This window comes from Rutidosis leptorrhynchoides, chromosome 10 (assembly GCF_046630445.1).
Source record: "Rutidosis leptorrhynchoides isolate AG116_Rl617_1_P2 chromosome 10, CSIRO_AGI_Rlap_v1, whole genome shotgun sequence".
Taxonomy (NCBI): Eukaryota; Viridiplantae; Streptophyta; class Magnoliopsida; order Asterales; family Asteraceae; genus Rutidosis; species Rutidosis leptorrhynchoides.
In genome coordinates, this window is record NC_092342.1 from 329,067,354 (window position 1) to 329,089,439 (window position 22,086).

At 32.2% G+C, this 22,086-nt stretch overlaps 2 protein-coding genes and 1 non-coding gene across 3 annotated transcripts; 1 reads left to right on the forward strand and 2 right to left on the reverse strand.

Annotated features, from left to right (window-relative positions):
• The first annotated feature begins 11,791 nt into the window (after window positions 1-11,791).
• On the forward strand, window positions 11,792-15,233 carry LOC139872510 (fatty-acid-binding protein 2-like). Its single transcript, XM_071860401.1, has 11 exons — window positions 11,792-11,952; window positions 12,559-13,112; window positions 13,411-13,630; window positions 13,721-13,796; window positions 13,882-13,984; window positions 14,072-14,140; window positions 14,272-14,308; window positions 14,389-14,463; window positions 14,545-14,596; window positions 14,729-14,773; window positions 14,912-15,233. Exons 2-11 carry the CDS (start codon window positions 12,664-12,666, stop codon window positions 15,007-15,009), a joined length of 1,224 nt encoding a protein of 407 aa, XP_071716502.1. The 5' UTR covers window positions 11,792-11,952; window positions 12,559-12,663; the 3' UTR covers window positions 15,010-15,233.
• Window positions 15,234-15,659: 426 nt separating this feature from the next.
• Window positions 15,660-15,732, reverse strand: TRNAA-AGC (transfer RNA alanine (anticodon AGC)). Its single transcript has one exon. It is a non-coding gene; the product is annotated as a tRNA-Ala (tRNA).
• A 1,630-nt stretch (window positions 15,733-17,362) lies between these two features.
• Window positions 17,363-19,407, reverse strand: LOC139873445 (uncharacterized). The gene is made up of 2 exons (XM_071861370.1): window positions 18,282-19,407; window positions 17,363-17,497 (listed from the first exon to the last, which is right to left on the reverse strand). Exons 1-2 carry the CDS (start codon window positions 19,325-19,327, stop codon window positions 17,449-17,451), a joined length of 1,095 nt encoding a protein of 364 aa, XP_071717471.1. The 5' UTR covers window positions 19,328-19,407; the 3' UTR covers window positions 17,363-17,448.
• Window positions 19,408-22,086: the final 2,679 nt, after the last annotated feature.

Consider the following 22,086-nt stretch of genomic DNA (forward strand, 5'->3'; position numbering starts at 1 on the left):
GAATCCAACAAGTGGCATAATGAAGAAAACATATGACAAAATAAATTTTGTTAGAAATAGACAAATTAACTATGAGAAATTTTGTTAAGAATCCACGCTAACTATTCCTAGCTAACTGATTACATTTTATTTATCGCAATTTAATTATCGCAGTTTATATTCTCGCAATTTTATTTATCGTCATTTAATTTCTGTTATTTATTTTACGCACTTTAAATATCGGGACACATATACAAGGTTTTGACATATCATATCGACGCATCTATATATATTATTTGGAATAACCATAGACACTCTATATGCAGTAATGCTGGAGTTAGCTATACAGGGTTGAGGTTGATTCTACAATAATATATATACTTTGAGTTGTGATCGAGTCTGAGATATGTACACGGGTCACGATACGTATTAATTAATTCGAATATTATATATTAAACTATATATGAATTATTGGACTGTTACTGTGGACTATCGACTGTGGACTATCGACTGTGGACTAATAACATTGGACAATTAAAATGAATTCAAATATTGATTATAACATATGAAACTAAACATTTCTTCAAGTTTGCCACTTGATCTAATCTTAAACCTCATTTGTATCTTGACGATTACAATCTGCGTTCAAACCTTTCATGATTCTTGAAAACACCTCAATCGAAAGGATGAACCAATCGCACTCCATCTATGGAAGAAGAGATTGATGCATATAGTTATGCACCTGAAAACATTCGGAACTGAGTAAACGTTTAACACGTATCTGTGCTAGCTCCTTTGGCATTGTTATTACCGAAAATAACTTTGCAATCCCTTTTCAAAGTAGTCAAATTTGTCACAGCTTCAGCAAATCAATTTCGACTTTTCATTCGAATAAACTCTATTATAACCTTGATATATAAGTTGCTTTTCGTCATCGTTACCCGGGAACCATTTATATTCCACCACATTAGCTGTAAACTTACCAGCAACTTCATTACTCATTGACTTAAATCTCTCCGAAGAACCATTATATTGGTTCGTTAAAACCTATTCATATACTCATCCACATCTTATAACGAGAATTACCACATCAATTACCGGGAATTAGGAATCAATATTTTGAAATCTCGCAGCATGTCTACATCAACAGTTATAAGTATACATATAACCTTTATCTCTTAGAATTATGATCTTCTATTCTGAAATTCTGAAAAGCACCCAGTCTGCGAATCAATACTCTGAATTTTGAAATTTCGAATGAAGCAGCAAAAACTGTAAATGACATTAACAACCAAAAGTTTGATGATAAAGAATAGTATGAAATGTTGGAACTGGAAAACGAATTGAGCAAATCATGAAGGAGGCCGTAGACAAATCACAAAGACTAAACCTGCCTTCAAAGAATTCAAATGATTCAGTATCTGCTGAAGTCATTAACGAATACCTTGCGTCTGACTCTACACTTTTTCGGACAACCTTCATCATCATCTATCGATATTAGAAATTCTAAGATATCATCGTATCTTTCATTATAAATATCCTCGATATTTCTGAAGATATTCTCATAATTATTCTTATCTGAAAGCATTTATCTCTTCGCGATATCAGGGTTACATTAGAAATGGAACTGTTTTAGTTTCTAAAATTCTGAAAAATTCAAATTTAAAATATGATTGTTTTTGAAGTAGTGTTGGGAGCTGAAGCATGAGTTAGTATAATATAATGACACTTGATCAACGTGATTATATTACAGCAATTCATGCTGAGTTTCTAATGAAACATGATGATTCACAGACCATAACGTCATCATGTGCCATGTTACATAACTCTTTCATTCTACTTAATCTCTAAGCATATCACGAAAAATATTTTCCTTGATATTTCTGTCCTTCCGTAATTCCGACAGTTTGCTAATAAATCGTGTGATTACATTTTCTTCCTGATAAGAAGATTTCTTTAAATCCCCTGAATTCCAGAAATCCACTGTGACTACGTCAAAAGTTAAATCTCTATCTCAATCTTTTGTGACAGCTTCACTCATACACTTCAAGTAACCGAATCGTTTTATCTATATTACTCAACAGTAATAAAACTCTATTTATCAACTCATATTCGTCATGAAAACATTCTTAGTGTTAGCCATAACGACCGCGATCAAATTTCGGGGCGAAATTTCTTTAACGGGTAGGTACTGTGACGACCCGAAAATTTTCGACCAAATTTAAACTTAATCTTTATATGTTTCCGACACGATAAGCAAAGTCTGTAGAGTTGAGTCTCAAAAATTTTGAACTATTTTCATATATTCATGTGACTTTTGACTGTCCCCGATGATTTACGAACCATTGCTTGTAAATATGTGGATATATATAAATATGTGTATATATAAATATATGTATAATATATAATAACATGAACATTAATAAACTATTATATACATTTATTGTTATAAATAAATACGTACAATAAAATACATTGTAATAAAAACTATTATTTTATATGTATATTTCTTGTATATATATATATATATATATTGTTATATCTAATTTAATTATTTAATATATATTTATTTGCGTAGTAAATTTGTTATTTACAACTGTTTATATATATACATAGTGTATATTAAATATAATTAATAATTAATTTTGAGCTTAAATGGTAAATGTCTATAACTTTCGGTTGACGTTTAATTATTTTTAAAATAGGTCTAATATACATATATAAAGTTTTAAAATGAAAGTTGTTCCAAAATTTGATTAAAAAGATAATAGTTTTGATAAATATTTTTTTTTACCTTTTCAAGCTAAGTTTTAGTACTCCGTATATATAAATTGGAACAGAAAATAAATAATTATCGAATCTTTTTGATCAGGTTTCAAACAGGTAATGACCAGAATAAATAAATGGACTTAAATTGAAAATTTGGGATTTCTAGGAGCACTTTTATATTTTAACTGTTTAGCAATGGACACGAAATAATATTCGAAGTCATTAATAATTGCGATGGCTTTCCTGTTCTTTCACATGTGTTTGATTTTATTATCATATTGTTATTATTATTAATTATTAATTATTATTATTAATTATGATTAATATTAAATTTATTACTTTTCAACTATCTGTATATATACATATATATTTGTGTATATGATTTTCATTATCACTTAACCTTCTTCTTCCTAGAGTCACCACCACCGGCCACCACTATCCACTGTAACAACCACCTTCCACCGTCACCTTCGACCACAATATAAACCACGATGACCATCGTATGGTTTCTGTTTTTGTTCCTGTTTTCCTTTTGAAGATCACCCACACCATCACCAACCGTCGGCCACCTCCACCCTAACATCACCTTTCGTTAACCAAGAAACCACATAACCATTTTAAACCACCTGCAAACTACTCTTAATTTCCATTTTGTTCGATCAATAAAAAAACACCATCTCACTATATTCTACAGTGGCTACTATATGTGTTTTCTACAGCAACTGCAATCGAAACAACACCTTAAACTCACGAACAATCACCTTGATTATCACCCTAACCCACCATTCATCAACTAAGAACAATCAGACGTGCTACAGTTTCCTGTCTCCTTTCTATCTGTGTTGTTCTCTCAAACAGTCACACAATAGGAATGCAACCACTATTGTTGCAGCAACAAATTCTGTTTCTATTCTAACATCAAAACCATCACCACAAACCCATCGATTGCTTTTATGTTTTATAACGATGATCCACAACCAAAGGACTGCTGCTACGCTTTGCTTACTGTTACTGTTTCATACCGGAATACCACCTTCGATCTCCCTCATAACTGCCGGTATATATATATTTTTTCTTATTTCTTTCTTCCTCGTCACCATTGATAATTGTTGTTCCTGTCAAACTACCATTTGCTTACTGCACATTTTGACTCCTATTTATATAACAATTATGAATATGATACATGATAATTGATTGGATTGATAAATGACGTTTTGATAGAAGACAATAAAAATAAAGTACGATGATGATGGGTTGATTTAACAAGATGTTTGAACTACTCTTATTTTTGATAGTGGCGGCTGTCGAGGATAAGGAATCCAGAAGATAACCGAGATTTTTTTTTAAATAATGCAACATGAATCAAGTATCTGTTCTTGGATTGGGCTTCTATTTGGGCTGAATTATAGAATCAAGATAATAATGGATTCTGTGTTTGGGCTTCCATAATCTGTTTTCTATATTGGGCCGAGATATGTTGCTGGTGGACGTACGAGTGTGAGGTTGTGAAAGAAAATGCAAACGAAACAAATACGGTTTAATTAAATTGGTCGTGACATTTAAAACAGAAAAGCTATTACAGTGTGATGGTTAAGGGTTGATTCTGGTGAGCGAGAGGTCGCGGGTTCGAGCCAGGGTAATGGCATTTTTTTAATCTTGATTCTTTAAAGGTAGCTATTTATAAATTTTATTATTATTATCTTTATTATTATTTATTATTATGATATTATGACTACGATTAGGATAATGACTTAAATATTGAAGTGTTAAGAAATTTATTATTGATCATATGAAGTTAATTATAACATAAGTACGATTAAAATTATTGTATGAAATGAATATAGGTATAATAAAAGATAGTTTTATGAAAATGAATATTAACTTAAAAATGATTAAAAATAATAATTAAGTTATAAGTGATAAAGATAGAAGTATAAATATATGTATATAACTCATTTTATTATTATTATTATTATTATTATTATTATTATTATTATTATTATTATTATTATTATTATTATTATTATTATTATGATTGTTATTATTAGTAATATTATTATTAACATTATTATTATTATTATTATTATTATTATTATTATTATTATTATTATTATTATTATTATTATTATTATTATTATCATCACTAACATTAAAATAAATATTTTATTTAAAATTATTACTATCATTATTATTATTTTCACTAACATGATTCTTATATATAATTTTATTTACATTATTTTTACTATCATTATCATTATTATTATTACAGTATTAATATACTACAAACATAATAATATTATTTACATAAATATTTACATATAACAAATTTTGATTTAACAATATAATACTAATTATATAGATATATATGTATTAGAGTAACTATATGTATAAATATTAATATACAAAATAAATATATATATAACCTTTGAAATAACAAATATATTACTAAATTAAATAAGTAATATATATAACCTAGTTTGATTATTATTACATGTGTTAATATATATACTTGATATAGGTTCGTGAATCCGAGGCCAACCCTACACTTGTTCAATATAGTTATATGTATTTTTACTACAAAATACAGTATGGTGAGTTCATTTGATTCCCTTTTACTCTTTACATTTTTGAGACTGAGAATACATGCGCTACTTTTACAACTGCTTTATTAAATGCTTTTGAAATACATTTTGAACTGCGAATACATGAAATGCTTTTATAAATGTTTGACGAGATAGACACAAGCAAAACATTCCTCGAATGAATTATGTGGACGTGATAATTGCCACCATTGAATTATGTGGACGTGATAATTGCCATAATTAATATGAATATTTTTCCCCTGATTATTATTGCTTGGTAACCTAAGAATTAGGGAACATCACTAATTTTGAGAATTAGTGCACGCCTAATTGACGCGAATCCTAAAGGTAGCTACCGGGTTTAACACCCCCACCCAGAATGTTCACTAGACGGAAGGGCTAGAGGGCGTGGTGTTTAGTACTTCGAAGTTTATATGATTATTATACAGACGAGATGTTCTGTTTTGGGGATATTATTATGCGCATTATATGTTAAGGTCGGTTACCAAGCCAAGCTATGAAAGCAATGAAAAGTGAATGTTATGTATCGAGAGAATGATTTTATACACAGGTTATGTGTATGTTATTTTTGTGCACAATATATGTGTACGGTTACTAAGATTTATGACGAGAAAGGTGTACTGTATTTAAAAGATATCGCATGTACATTACAGGTGGGTATAGGATTCGGGCCCATTTGTACCATGCAGGATTTAAATCTTGTGGTCTATCAAAATGACGATTTTTTTTTGTTTTATGATAAACCTATGAACTCACCAACCTTTTGGTTGACGCTTGAAAGAATGTTTATTCTCGGGTATGAAAGAAATCTTCCGCTGTGCATTTGCTCATATTAGAGATATTACTTGGAGTCATTGATGACATATTTCAAAAGACGTTACATTCGAGTCGTCGAGTTCATCAAGATTATTATTAAGTCAATTATAGTTGGAGGTATTATGAAATAGTATGCTTGCCCTCAACTTTCGATGTAAAGAAAGTTTGTCTTTTAAAAACGAATGCAATGTTTGTAAAATGTATCATATAGAGATCAATTACCTCGCGATGAAATCAACTATTGTGAATCGTTTATATTGTATATGAACGGGTCCTTTCATGAACACCGCGACAATTCCACATGTCAATCAAACCAATGAGTGGTGTCTTAAACACTGCGACAATTTCACTCGTTACGTAGAATGTGGTGTCTTGAACACCGCGACAATTCCACATTCGACGCTACATAAATAAATACATTATATACGTACACGCATAATTATTCCACTCACCTTGTGAACTCGAGCATTACAAACCATGCGCGAAATCTCCACCACATGCAACCGAGCAAGATTTTACCTATAATACACATATAGGTATACACATAATCAACATACAACCTCATTTGGACTCTTGACCCACCCAAATGAACCATAAGTTCAAAATACACCCTTTTGCACTTTTAACGCTACCCGAAGGTCTAAAACTAACGAGACTAGTTCCCGCATTCCCAAAATACCCAAATACATCAACTTTAACCTTTAAACGCATAATAGTTCGCATTTTACACAAAAACCCATTCCATGGTTGACCAAGTTTGACTTTATTGCCAAAACACCAAATTTCAACCCAAAATCATTTTCAACGATTCCCTCACATCCAAACACGTCCTTTAACACTTAACACTAGTGTTTAAACAATCGTTTGACCAAAACTAGTGTCATCATCAAGTTTGACCCAATTCAATTTACCCATTTTGACCAAAGTCATAAAAATGCCCAAACTAACCAATAATCACTAACACAAGTGAAAATGGCCCTAATACACCAATTAAACCAAATCACAAGTGTTAAACACTTAGCTCACCCAATTTGACACATAAATAATTTTGACCGATTTCAAAATTAGTCAACCCAAATACACTCAAAAGGGTTTCAACACTACCAAAATCACTAAACTAAGTGATTACACCCAAACCCAAAGCCTAATCATGGCCAAAACGTCAATCAACCCAAAACCCATCATGTATCAAAAATAACTAGTTTCCATAAACCCACTTTATCATCTAAATGGGTTTTACAACTAAAAAGTTCAAAACTCTAACTTGAATATCAAATCATAAATATGAATTTCGGAGTTAGAACTTACCATCACTACCACAACGTATCCGTGAACGAGTAGAACAACATTAACTCTTGAGACCCAACCCGAATCACTCTTCTTCTTCCCCGATTCGAGCTTTCTCTCTCTAAACCCTTTACTCTCTCTCTAGGGTTTGGTGTGTGAGTGGGAGGGAAGAAATGAGAAGGAAATGAGGTTTGGATAAGATTGGGATCAGTTTTATGGTCAAAAACCCGTCCACATGTGAAATACCAACTTTGCCCTTCATTTAACTCATTAAAAGGCTGAACAGTATCAGATCGTGCCTATTGTCGCGTCGCGGAGCAAACCCTCCGCGCCGTGGCCCAAAGGGTGATTTTAGATAATTTTTTTAAGCTTTCTGGCCCTCAAAATAGGAAATTGTCGCGCCGTGGCCATTCTGGTCGCACCGTGACAATGGTCTGTTTCATCCGAACTTCAACAACTTGTTTTGGCCATAACTTTTTGACCGTAACTCCGTTTTCGATGAATCAAATATCTTGGAAATGTAATAAGATTTCCTTTCTAATGGTAAGGTTTTGAAATATCAACTCAAAATTTATTTGGGGTCGAAAAGGTACGTACACACCTTGTAACTCAAATAACGTCCAGTTTTATTCGACATTCGAACAAGCAACACGTACACGCTTGGTACACTTCATACACTCATCGTACAATCATCTTTATACTATTATACAACCAAATATAAACATTCTAAAGATCAATCACGTACCTCGGACATGTATGATGAAAAACGGGATGTTACATTATTCAAAAAAAGCTTAAACGTGTATTCGGTCCATACAAACAAGTTGATTTTGTTTCCACGAATAACATTAGAAATCTAGAAGTTATCTAGAATTGCAACTATATCCGGCTATTCAATTGTATTTTTAATTTTAAACCGATTGTTTAGTTATATGATTAAAAATATGTGTGATTGTTTATTGTTTATTTTATATATGTTAAATAATATTAACATGTTAATTGTATAATATATAAAGTATTATGTACAACCTTATAATAAAATACACTCATGATCATATGTACAATATTTGATGCATTATGTACAACCTTATGGTAAAACACCCTCATGATTATATGTACAATATTTGAAGCATTGTGTACAATCTTGTGATAAAACACTCTCATGGCCATATTTACAAACTTTAAAATAAATTGTATAATTTTTTACAAAACACCCCATGAATACATATACAAACTTTGAAGCATATTGTAGAACATTCATATAATAATTTAATTTTTAAAAAAATTTCAATAGACATTTGGTATTACTAATAATTATTATTTAAAATATAAGTAATCAATTTTTAACCAAACTTTATTATTATTATTTATTATTATTATTATTATTATTATTATTATTATTATTATTATTATTATTATTATTATAATAATAATAATAATAATAATAATAATAATAATAATAATCTATAATTTCTATTAATATTATTATATTATTCAAATATGAGTTCTCTCTACGGGATTAATTACGTTATATATGTTATATATGTAGCACACCACCCGGGTTCAATTCCTGGCTATGCCAAAGTTCAAAAAAGGAGTGTGACTAGAGGGTGCGCATAATGCGCAATTCGTCCGGTACCAGGTCTCGTGCTCGGGGGGCTTGATTACCTGAGATTTTACCTTCTATGGGGGAGTCATTGTGCTCATTCATAGGAGGGTTTCCTCGCTTACCAATATATATATATATATATATATATATATATATATATATATATATATATATATATATATATATATATATATATATATATATATATAAGGTTGTAATGTAAGCTTTTATAACAAAGAAAATAATAATTGTGATGAAAATTGAAAGAGAGTGGTGGGAGAATGAATGTAGTTCATTTATTTTGACCATGTCAAGTACATCAATATGTTTGTAAGAACAACGACAAGTTTCTTAGTCGAAATCCGTGGTTCCACAGGTCATTAAACTAAATGACTTATCATTTACATTCACTTAATAACTAAAACATATAATTAAACTGTTTCTAACAAAACCGTGATTCCGTGGGTCATTTTACTAGTAACGATTAATTAAATAGGAATAGGAAATAATCTTAAGTATATCAAACTCTTAAACATTTATAGATATCTATTTTAATAGACGGGCTCACAAACGTATCCCTATTTGTTCATTAATGCTGCTGTTATCGTATTGTTTATTCTGTTACTATTAGGTTATTTAGGTTTCTGCTGTTGGGGTATTTGTATATGCATGCAACTATTGGGTTAAGTTGTTCGAAGTATATTATGATATTGAAGAGTGTTAATGATATCAAAAGTTTGAGGAGTCTGTTATAGATTTGTAAGATACTAATGTTCAAGAAACTGTTTGACATTGAATGAGAATAATTGATTGTTGCATTGTAATCGTATTCAATATTAACGTTATGATACTAATGTTTTCATTGCTAATGCTTTAGTTACTAATGTTATCAATAATAAAATATTTTTTCATCGTAATTGTATTATACATTTGATCAGTATCAGTAACATTATCGAAAACTAATATATATAACTGATCGTGCAATGTACGGACTTATAAAACTAGTTTAAATTTATCATGTATAATAATAATAATAATATAAAATGAGTAGGTGTAGACGTTATGTAAGATGTTAAAATTCATTAAGTTCAAGAAAAACTGAGATATTTAAAATAAATAGTACTTAATTGATTAGTCAACATTCAACAATACTTCCATGCTGTATTTCATTATTTAGATCTCTTCTAATTAAAGCTTTAATAATTATCTATAAATATTCAAATACTCATATTTTGTTTATACATTGTAAATGCAATCAATTTCAGAAAATAACTACTCTCTGATCAACAAAATATGTCTATTTTTTGTATAATTTTTTTTTTAAAAAAATGACCTTAAGAACTATCATTAAAAACTTTTATTATTTGTTATATTTTTTTAGAAGAAATGATGTAGTTTTCACAACAGATAAATAACCCTATAGTTTAATGATAAAAGTGCATAACTGTCTAAATATAAATATCTCAAAATAATTTCAACTATCTATTTATGAACCCACTCTAGTGGTGTCTAGTGCTTCACCTCTTACACTTGTAGATTGGAATGGGGTGGGGAGGTTTTAGTCCTAGTCTTTTTCTTTAAAAATATTCGTAAGATTTATTTTTTTAAAACCGGATTGCCCTGAGGAGGTTTTACCAACCCGTATTCAGAATTCGGGTCCGATATGCCTGTCCCTCGGGATGGTATAAGGTTCGGATCTCTGTAATGCGATTGGGGTTTCGCCCGGAAGCGCGTACATACGTGGAAAATGAGAGTATTCGATGCCAACAATTTTCCTTAAAAAATCAATTTATCTCTATCTATTAATTATTAATCCTTATATACTAAAACTCATGCCTAATGACTAAAACTCATGCCTAATGGCGTAGTTTTAGTTAATTTGGATTGTAGTTTTGAGTTCGGGTTCACACTACAATTGGTACCTCAAATTCGGCTCAATTTACACAACAGACCCTCAACTTTACACTCTCTCAGAGGTAGAAAGTGTAATATTAAAATAAAAGAAACTAATTCCCCCCGAATTTATAACGGGTCCTATCTTCTCGCTCGGTGCGAGTTAAATTTTTTTCGAGACCACCGTTCAACTCGAAAAAGTCTCACGAACCCAACGGGACTAACTATACGCAAAACAGACACTTTTTAAAAAACGCTTAACACAACGACAGTCTGTATCTTTCTGTTCGCAGCAAGTTAAATTATTCCGACAGCACCGTTACACTCGAAATTTTTTTTATGAACAAAACGAAACAAACTACCTTCAAAACGGACATTTTTTAAAAAACACTTAAGACAACGACATCTAAAACGGTGCTTAAGATATGAGCCGTTTTCCCCTCTGTAAATACACAACGCTACGTTAAATATGAATACACATGCCGAAAGCCTCCGCCGGATCCTGACTAGTATATTATTAAAAAGAGCCGATGTGTACTTTTGTTTAAATAATAGATCGTCTTTAAATTAACTTGAACTTTAGGGGCATATTCTGTATTTCTATACAAATATATTCATGTAGGTTTTGTTCAACAACTAACGCAAGAAAGAAAATAAATAAAGAAAGAAATACCTTTTGTAACTTTGCATGATCCCCTGAATCTTCTTTCTTTCATTCTTTCCTTCAATTCCAGAAACAATATAAATATATAATAAACCCCCAATTTATTGTCGGTATTATTTGGAAAACCCTAAAGAAAATTCATAAACTTTTCTCAAATTCGTGATTGTATCCTTAACCAAACCAACACTCCAACAAGATTAAAACTTTTAATCAATTATTAATCTTTTTGTGGAAAAAGGAAAAAAAAAAAACCCTAAAAAGGTGTTCTTTTTGGTCACGAAAGCGTGATCCATCATCTGAATTTGATGCATTGCTTTCCATTATAATTTCAGGTACCTTTTTATCAATTCTTGTTCATTTGAATTTGTCTTTTTATGACCGTTTGTGTATAATTTGGTGATTTGATTCATAATTGTATTTTTAGTTTGATTCAAGATTTTGATTTGATGCTGTAATGATAATTGGTAATCTTTGAATTTGAATAGGGTGTATTGGTTTTTTCTATTTTTTTATTTTATTTTTAAAAATGCTCCATTAATTCCAATTTACAATAAAGGGGAAAAGAAAAAAGGATGGAAAGTGAGACACTTTGAATCATTCATGCCAAAATTTGACATGAATTTTTTTGGACAATCTATAGGATTGTTATATTCGTTAGTTTTAGTAAATGTCCTCATATATGCTAGAGTAGATACTTATTTGAAGTTAATAAGTCAACCAATTGACATTAGAAATCAAAATGCATATTAAAGTTGATTTACATGAATACTTATGTTTATTTCATTATACCGTGCCAATCTGTTTTGTTTGTTATGTGTTTGCAAGTCCTCAAAATGCAAAAGAACATTAAATTGCATAACAAATAGCAACTGTCAATGTTTGCTCCTTATCCATAATTCATCTACTTGTTACATAAATTATTTCAATTTGATTTATAGGTGCTTCGTCATTTAGAAGTCACTCTTTTTCCGAGTTCGGGGCGGATTCTGAATCTGTGAACTAAAGACAACAAGTAAATTGTGCATAAACTATTAATCCTTTTAATGGATCTTAATGAGGGGCGGCCTAAGTTTTTACATGTGGAAGCTCTTTCGCCTAGTCGTTATCTAAACCATATAATCTCATTAGTTGATAATTCTCAATATCATCATTCTAAACACTGGTACAACCCTGGAAGTGTTGCTTTACAAGAAACTTTTAATCGTATTTCAAAGTTTACTGGCACTGCAATGCTAAGGGGTGCAAGTGGGTCAAATTCAAATGGGTACTCAAAAAGATCTGATTTTTCTGCTCAAACTGTGAAGATTTCTAGTACTCAGCATGATCTCCCAAGTTTTTTCATTAATTATAGACGAAAAGCACTCGAAATTCCTGAATTTTTTCACAAGTTTTCGAGGTTTGCAGTAAAGCAATTGTTGGGAAAGGCTAAAGATCTTCAGTTCATTGCTGCAATATCGTTAGCTGGCAATTTAGTACCGCCACTCAACAATACGTGAGCTCTCTTCTTCTACTAAATGCGTACCCCCCTTCATCCCAAAGTATTTGTCCGGTTTGACTTTTCAAAGTCTTTCTGTTTAAACTTTGGCTTTAAATATTTTTATTTGTGCTATATAATATTTGATGAAAATTATATGATTGGATTCGGTTTTTAAATGTGTTTTCGATGGTATAACTTTCACTAAATTTATAACACAAATAAAAATATTTAAAGTCAAAGTTGTACATGAAAGACTCAAAAAGTCAAATGATAAGTACTTAATATGTGTTTTACATATTTTTTGGGAAACCAGATCTAGGAATCATCTTGCGGTTTCGAATGAAAACGGAAATGCAGTTGTTGCGAGAAACGTTAATCATAGTCCATGTGACGTTGAACAATTGAGATTTAACGATTTAAATTCTCGAAGTTCTATATGTCCCACAAGTGCAGTCGAACCAAGAACTGGGATCGAGTTCCCAACCATATTGGAAAACATATTTGGAGAGGGTAAACCTAGTTTAAATACAGAGGTACATTACTGTTTTTATATTCTATTTTCTAATTATTATCTTTTAACTTTCTCATTAACGGATGATGAGCAACGTCAGTCTATGTTTTAGGTTCTTGTTGGAACTGGATCGAAAACAATGAAAATAATTAAAATAAAATCATTGAAGATCTACGCTTTTGGTTTTTGTAAGTATACTAAAAAATCTAACTTCAAGTTTTACTTATAGTATCAGTTTGTTCTAGTTTGTAACCATTACGTTAACTTATATAGATGTTCACCCTTACGATGTCTGTAACAAGTTGGGTTCAAAGTATGCTGCTTTTCAAGAGAACGAGGTGGACAAACATATAAACCTTTTTGATGATCTTCTTAGGTATTTAATAATAATTTTCATTGTATGATACAATAATCGGAAGTAATTATGATAATAGATGGCCTAAGTTATTATGTGATGTTGCAGGGAGGATATAAGCATGACTGTTAGGCTTGTGGTCAGCTGCAACGGAATAAAAATCAGTACTGTTAGAGAGTGAGTTCGATATCTATATAATGAAAAAGTTTTGTTTTTTTGAAGTACTTCACTGTTGAGTTGAGTGGTAGATAAGATGATAATTTATGTTTGTCATGTTAGCATAATGATCTTTTATCTTGTTTTCGCAGTGTTTTTGAGAAAACGCTTCAAGCCCGATTAATTAAGGTGAATTATTCTTAAAGAGTTGTCATATTGATGGTAATACTGTTATGTTATCCACGAGGGCTTATCTTCTTGTGTTACAGTTGAACCCAGACACTGATTATGATTGCTTAAGAAGTTTCGGTTCCCTTTTCAAAGAGGATATTCCAATAAAAGTGGTAATAATTTATTTATTTTATTTTTTACGCGTATTTCTACTTGTCTTCACCAGAATGATCATTAATGTTAAATATATTCAGGGAACAACGATAAAAATTCAGCGAACGGCTGATGGACATCTTGTTACTGAGAGTGAGTCCCTCACCATGCTTAATCTTTGACATATATTCATGAAACTTTAATTGCTGTAATAATAATTAATAATAATAAATATAGTAATAGTAATATAATGGTTCTTATACTATTTTCTTGATTTTTCTGTAGTTGAAGGCAAACGGATTGGTGCAGTTCATAGCAGGGATTTGTGCAGTAAGTCATATACTCATATGTATTGTTTTATTCTGATAAACATTGTTGTCTTAACACTGTAATTATGTATGAAATGGTAGAATAGTGTATTCGGTCAACCCGACACTTGCTAAAAAACAACTTCTAATTGTAATTCAGGGGCTTTCTTTGACATGTACATCGGAGATGGTCCCGTCTCTGAGCAGACTAAAACAGAGATCGGAGAAAATGTCGTGAATATGATGAGAAGGTGCTAATTTATGCATCGTTCCTTCTCTTAATAGCCCTAATAAAAATAAATAGACAATTGATTAAGAATACAAAGTCTTTAGTATGTAGCCAAGAAAAGGGATTGATTATCAGTTAGTTACTACACTTAAAGGTAGAGGTTGATGTTTAATGTTGATTCTGTAGCATGCTGCTGAAACTGTTGTTATATTGAAGTATACGTGTTTCGAAAAATTTGTGGTTTGTATTGTGAAAATGGATGTTTCATAGAACGGTAATGTGGTAACGTTTTCTGGTACTATGTGGTTCTGTCACCTATGTTGCTGTTACTAAAGGCGAAATGAAAAAGTACAGGCTCGTTTATACTAGGCATCGTACTTTTTTTGGGCGGAAAAACGAGAACTCTATAAGCATTTGGGAAACATCATAAAAAAATAAGACCCAAAAAACGTACAAAGTTTGAAAAATATAAGAGCTCAACTAACACAAAAACCTAACCAGAGCCAGCAATAAACGAAGGGCATACATAATAGCTAAGATGAAAAGAACCAAGAAACCAAATAGATACTAGTATAAGATATTTTTTTATTCTTTGATGAAAGTATATGTTTGAATGTTAAGAATTTAATATGCGTTTTATAAAACTTATTGGCAAATTTTATAAAAAAATTGAAACAAATGGAGATGCGGGGTATCGATCCCCGTACCTCTCGCATGCTAAGCGAGCGCTCTACCATCTGAGCTACACCCCCTGTTGTTTTGCTTTTTTACAAATTATATCAAAAATACTATTTTAGATTTTCAAATGGCGAAATGTAGAGTTTCTAAAGCCACGTAAATCATAGTAATTTTCGGGGATGTCTAGCAATGTTGTGCAAGGGAATAATATTGCAGGTGTTGGTGTTTCTCTTGAGGCTACTGGTATTGTTGTAGAAAGGATAAATGAGAATATCCAGTGGCGATTCTAGGATCATAACTCAATGGGGTCCTAAAATTTTTTCCAGTACCAATTATATTATATTGCTATTTTAGTGATAGTTTACCTTAAAAAATATTATAAATTCGAAAAATATATGGGGTCCGAGTAGTATAATTTAGTGGTGTCTTATACAATTCAAAGAAAAAACTACATATTTAAAAAATATATGGGGTCATACATTTAAATTTAGTGGTGTCCTATACAATTTACAGAGTATTTTCTGCTAAAATTTTCAAACCAGCGGTGTCCTGTGACCCCACGGGTTATAACATAGAATCGCCTCTGAGAATATCCCTACTGTGTTTCATAATGGTGTTCAACAAAGAGGTGTGGTTGCAGAGGTTTTTAGGGATGCGGATCCTCTATCATGGCTGATGACCTTTTTTTAATGCCAAGGATAAGGTAAATTTAGATGATGCTGCTTAGATCAATTTGAGTCCTTATAAAGTGGAGTACATTATACGGAAATAGACATGGCGCTTGAAGGTCAAGTATTCGTGAACAAAAAAGGAAGTTGAAGGAGTTCGTGAAGGTTGTTTCGGGGTCGGATGCTTTTCAATCGAAGGGTGTGGAGACACAGTGTATGTTAGATAATTTGTTAAAGGTCACTATGGGTAATGGCGGTAGGAAGTTTTGTATTTGTTCGGATGCGAATTGTGAAGGTTTTTGCCAAGGTTGATTTTCGCATTCGAGTAAATTCTGTGAGCCGGGGGTGAAGAATTATGGTGCAAACGGTAAGGAAAAGGTTAAGGTAAAGAAGAAGATGGCGGCGGATAATTCGTTTAGTTTACGGGATAGCATTGATGATGATGAAGTGGGGGATACGATTTAAAATTCTTTCAAAGATGCTCGTGAAAACGAGATTTGCAAGAGGTCTTACGTGGGCTCGGGGAAGGGACGCTTGTTAGAAAAATGGGGTTTTTTAGATGAGTTAAGAAAAAACGGATTGAATTCCCTTTCGCCGGCTACTACGACGGGTGAGGGGACTGGAATCGACCGTCCTTTTGTTCAAGGCTAGTGTGGGCAATGGCGTCGACACCAACAACATCGGCGATGAGGTCCTTTTATCACGTCCCCAAAATTGTGATAAGGATAACGTTTTCAATTAATAGGGTTTGGCTTAGTTAGTTAGTAGATGTCTATGTCGTTATTTTGTTTGTATCTTCGTTTATCTCTCTTTCTTGTGTTGTATATCGTTGTTAGACTTAGTTTAATGCTTTTGTGCCTCGTTCGTGTTCTCTTTTTGTGATCATGTTTTTCTTTGTCTCTTTCCGAAGATAAAATTATTGTTATAAAGTTTTCGTTTTATTTTGAAAAAAAAATCACTCTATTTTTTTCCCTCCTTAGGAAAAGTCTCTACAACCTTATAACATGAAAGAGAATAGAAGGTTGGATGAAACGGAACAAAAATATAATAATGAGTTTGATAATAATATATACTTAACAAAAATACACCCATAAATTAGTTACTTAAAAAATCAATCATGTTTTAGGCTAGCCATTCCCCATCCATTCCTTCAAATTCACCAACGTCCATGCTGCATATATATATATATAGATAACAAAGCACAATAAGAACATTATAATCATCATCGTCATCATTTAATAATTAATAATCCAAGAAAATTACTCTTCAAATTCCTTGAAAATGGCCATTACAATTGTTAGTTATAATGGCAGTGAAGCACAATATAAAACGGTTACAACTTTTAACAAAGCTCTGAGTTTGCTGGTCGGGTCAACAAGGTTGGATCGGGTTGCAATAGAAAATGGATATATAATATAAACAAATTTAATGAGGTCATGGAAGGTGTCACAAAATATGAAGATGGAATTTATAAAAAAAAAAGGTTCAGAGGCAGAGAGTGGTGGGGACCTGTATGGTCTCACTGCTATTGTTTTAAAGTTTCACACTGCAAATATTCAGAACCAAACACTGCAAGTCTCTTATTATTTACTACTACTACATAATATAGCCAGGAAACTAACAGAATGGGCATTTAAATCTATGTCTAAACTAAGTTTACTCTTAAATTTAGTAACTTTAATAATTAAAATGCACGGAGAGAATTCCTAGGAACAACATAAAACATCACCGGAACCTAAAGAATCAATACCAACATAATTTTCCATAAAACATGTACTTTTTTTAGAGCGGTAAACACACACAACCAATTTCAAATAGTCCACCACAAGACTTGAACTCACAACCTCAAGGTTAATAAGTTACTTCGATACCACCGCTTAGACCCTTTGGTTCTAAAAAAACATATACTAATAAGTATAGAAAAAAAACATATACTAATAAGTATAGAATCTTACCAAGGTGGGAATGCCATAATGTGCTCACAACTAGACTTATCATCCGGTCCAATATCGATGGATTTTAGGTAATCGAACCAACGAGCTGAAATAACTAGATTCATGGTATCATTCCATTCCATTTGGTGTTGTTCACCTAATGATATGATCTCCTTCATCTCTTCATCATCCATTGCTTGATGGAAATCATATCCACCACTAGAGGAAGTGGTGGTAGAGTTTGTCACTATTTCCTCACTGGCAGACACTGCAGCCGAAGATGAAGATGAACATGAAGATGATGATGACGTGGAATAATTCGATAATGGGTTGTGATAAAGACTAGCATCTAAGTTTTTAAAATCATGATAATTAAGATTCAAACCTAAAGTTTGATTAGGAAGTATAGGATTGAGACTTGCATGATATAGTGGTGGTAAAGGAGGAGGACTAATTGTGGAGATAGGCCAATAATAAGGATTTGAAGGTGGACAAGATAAACTTGGATAACCATCTAAATAACTGGTGGATAAATTCATTGCACTGGCAGCGTTGGTGCTGGCGGCGGCGGTGGTGGTGGAAGGATAAGCTCTAGGATTTCTTCTACATTTATTATTGGATTTTTCTTCTGGTTCTAAAGATGGTTGCTTTAATTGTGGGTCATCCTTATCGGCTGATTCTTGTTGTTTCGAAGCTCTATGGAACTTAAGTGCAGTGACAATTTCTTTTCGAGCCTCAGCCATATTGAGAAGCCTTTCTTGATAAGGTTTACGCGTGTGTTGTCTTCTTCTAACTTGCTTCTTAGGTGGCGGTGGTGGTGGTGATTGTGGATGTAAATTGTTATGGTCGTTAGCACAACGTTCGTCATTCGCGTTTAGGGTTTTTGGCGAATATTCGGAGTCATTGAATGAATCTTTGGTTTTTGTAGTGGTTAAGTGCTTGACTAGGCTACGTATATACGCACCAGAGAGATGAGGCTCTTGTTTAACCTTATCAACTTTGTGTTTCGCCATTGATAAACTTACTCGGTTTATCGTATTTTGCTTTGAAGATGATTTGCTCCTCATTGCAGTTACACTCTGCCTGTTTACAACTTGCAGAAATGGTGGAGAAATTTTGTTTCTCTTTTATGTAAGCAAAATATTAATATAAGATAGAGGGCAGCAGGTCTTATAGATGAATGTATATAAATAGTTGGTCAGCAATTTTATTTAATTATTTTTCCTTTAAAAATATATGATGTATATCTTGAAGCAACTAGCAGTATTTTTTTTTAATTTTTTTTTTTTGACGAAAAAAACGAATACTAATATAGAAACGAAGTCGATTTCCAAATATAGAAACGAGGTCGATTTCCAAAGGAAAACGCCCTCAACAGGGAATACAAATGGCCACGGGGGAAACGGGGAAGCTCGCACCTAGAAAGTAACCATCAAAGCTAAAACTATCTATAAACGAGCCTCCCTAACACCCCGAAAAAAACCTAACAAACAACTAACCAATGGAGTATAAATCAATACATACACAACAACACAATGAAATAAAACAATCGGAAAAAGATAACGGACCATTATAATCAACCTCTGGGACCCGCCCTTTTCAACTTTCCATTGACCGTCTCCTTCAAAGAGTTCTTTCCGGATCGATTATCAATCTTGTAAGATAACACACAAGCGGAGTCGTTACCCGCCACGTTTTCCCCCGCCAACCGTGTCATCATAACATCGAATGTCGCAAAAGCCTCCTTGGACATATTACCTCTTTCGAATGCCGATGAACCGCCATCTCTTTCATCTTGAGCAACTAGCAGTAAGTGTACTATTTGGTTCACGAGTTAATATGTGTTTGGATATAAAATGTTCAGATCTTGACATTGGTTTAAATTGTGTCCCTTTGGGTTGGATTAACCCACAAAAGTTTTGCTGCCCATTTGGCCATTTATTCATATCGCAACTTTTATGATTTTTGTCACAGTTATGAATCTGAATGAATCTTTTAGTAAAAAAAACAATTGAGGAAGTTGTATGCATTCAAACTGAACTTTGAGTTACTCTGAAACTTTCAACTCATTTGACCCGTTCCCTTTCTAGTTAATACTTAATACTAAAACCTTGTGTTGTAGCTCACGTGGTAGTGATCTGCCTCTCTTAGCGAGAAGTTAGGAGTTCGACTCCCGTAGGATGCAACATTGCACACAAGGTTGCCCCTTTACCTCTGAAATTCACCCAATGGTGCCTTTCGCACATCGCGTTGCGGGGGCAGTGGGGAGCGGGGTTTTACCGCCAATGCCCTCGAATTGGGTCGGGTTTCCTTATGGGCAGCAGTTGGGGACGGATTATGCAACTGTGGGGAAATGAACGTATGGGTGGTTAAGTGTCACGCCCCCCAAAATGGACCAGGGGTAATTGTGACCAATCATATCATAACACAATTGTATAAACGAGAACGACTCTATATGAGACTTTTTAAATAAAACCTTTGTTAATAAAACAGCGGAAGCAGTAATACATGTTTACATTATTATTAAAACGTAAAATAAATGTTTATGAACTAAAATATAATATGCGATGTGGACTCCATGCAAGCATCAAATCTATCATCACAAAGTTGCAAACAGCTAGCTCAATCATCACCTGAGACAAAACATGCTTAAAGTGTCAACCAAAAAGGTTGAGTGAAATTCACAGGTTTATAAATAATATCCAAAGTTTTAGACCACAAGATTTAGTTTAAAATTGATTGATATAGAAATATCAATCTAAAAGTGTTGCTGCATTTTGTAATATCGCTACTAAACAAGTTTACCCTATGACACCTTGTACTGTCAGTGTCGTGGAATCATTATTATGTAACCAAAGACCAACGGTCGAATGGTTAGAGAAGTTACTCTCAATAGGCCTATTCACAATAATTAAGTTTGCATTTAAACGTAGCAATTAACGATATTACGGTAGGGATTTAGCATGAATCAAAGCATGACAGCATAGTTAACAATTTAGTACTTGTGTCTAAGCGTAAAATAGTTATAAAGCAAGCATGTGTCTCACCCCAAAAGTTATAAAACAGTTATGAAACAGTAAAAAGTGGGGCTATGAAATTCACCTTAGTAGCACAAAAGAGTATTCCACGAAAGAATTGAACGAAAGGACGTGACCGAGATCTCAACCTAGAGATAGAACGTATGATCAGACATTGCCTAACAGACAATAGTATATAGTACTATATTGATAGTAATGGTTCACCAAAGAATTTCCATTTTCGGAAGGTTACTATTTATGGAAAGTTTTCACTTATAGTAATTTTTCAATTTTAGAAAGTTCGGGTTAATCTTTAGCAAGACGTTGTATAACTTTACTCAAACTTCGTTGCTATCAAATAAGTCAGGAATGACCAGATGTAACCGGGGGCCCAGGACTCTTGACCAGAATCTAATTCATGGCATTCGAGATCCACAAGCTTACCCATAAATGGCAACCTAGACATCATTCACTTACGACCGTGAGTAGCGATGAAGTTCACATGAATTGTACATTATCTTTGATTAACCTTCACTTTAGCTTTATATGTTATTATATATGTTATATTATATTTATTAATGTATTAACAATTTGATTATCTTATATTATATACTATAAGTTATTATTATTAAATTAGTATAGTTATAAAATAAGTGTTTATTAATAATGTATTGTTATTAACTTACATTATAAGCATTATACTTTATTATATAGTATACTTAGTTATTAACCGTAAGTTATAATAATAATATTAATTTAGTATATGTAATATACTTATGTTAATCAAAAATCATACTAATATATGCTAA

Excerpts from the sequence above, each read along its gene's own strand:
- LOC139873445 (XM_071861370.1), bottom strand. The coding sequence starts at position 19,327 with ATGAGGAGCAAATCATCTTCAAAGCAAAATACGATAAACCGAGTAAGT. Across the intron at positions 17,498-18,281 it reads ATTATGGCATTCCCACCTTG|CATGGACGTTGGTGAATTTG; the intron begins GTAAGATTCTAT and ends ATATATATGCAG.
- LOC139872510 (XM_071860401.1), top strand. The coding sequence starts at position 12,664 with ATGGATCTTAATGAGGGGCGGCCTAAGTTTTTACATGTGGAAGCTCTT. Across the intron at positions 14,141-14,271 it reads AAAATCAGTACTGTTAGAGA|TGTTTTTGAGAAAACGCTTC; the intron begins GTGAGTTCGATA and ends TTGTTTTCGCAG. Across the intron at positions 14,309-14,388 it reads TTCAAGCCCGATTAATTAAG|TTGAACCCAGACACTGATTA; the intron begins GTGAATTATTCT and ends CTTGTGTTACAG.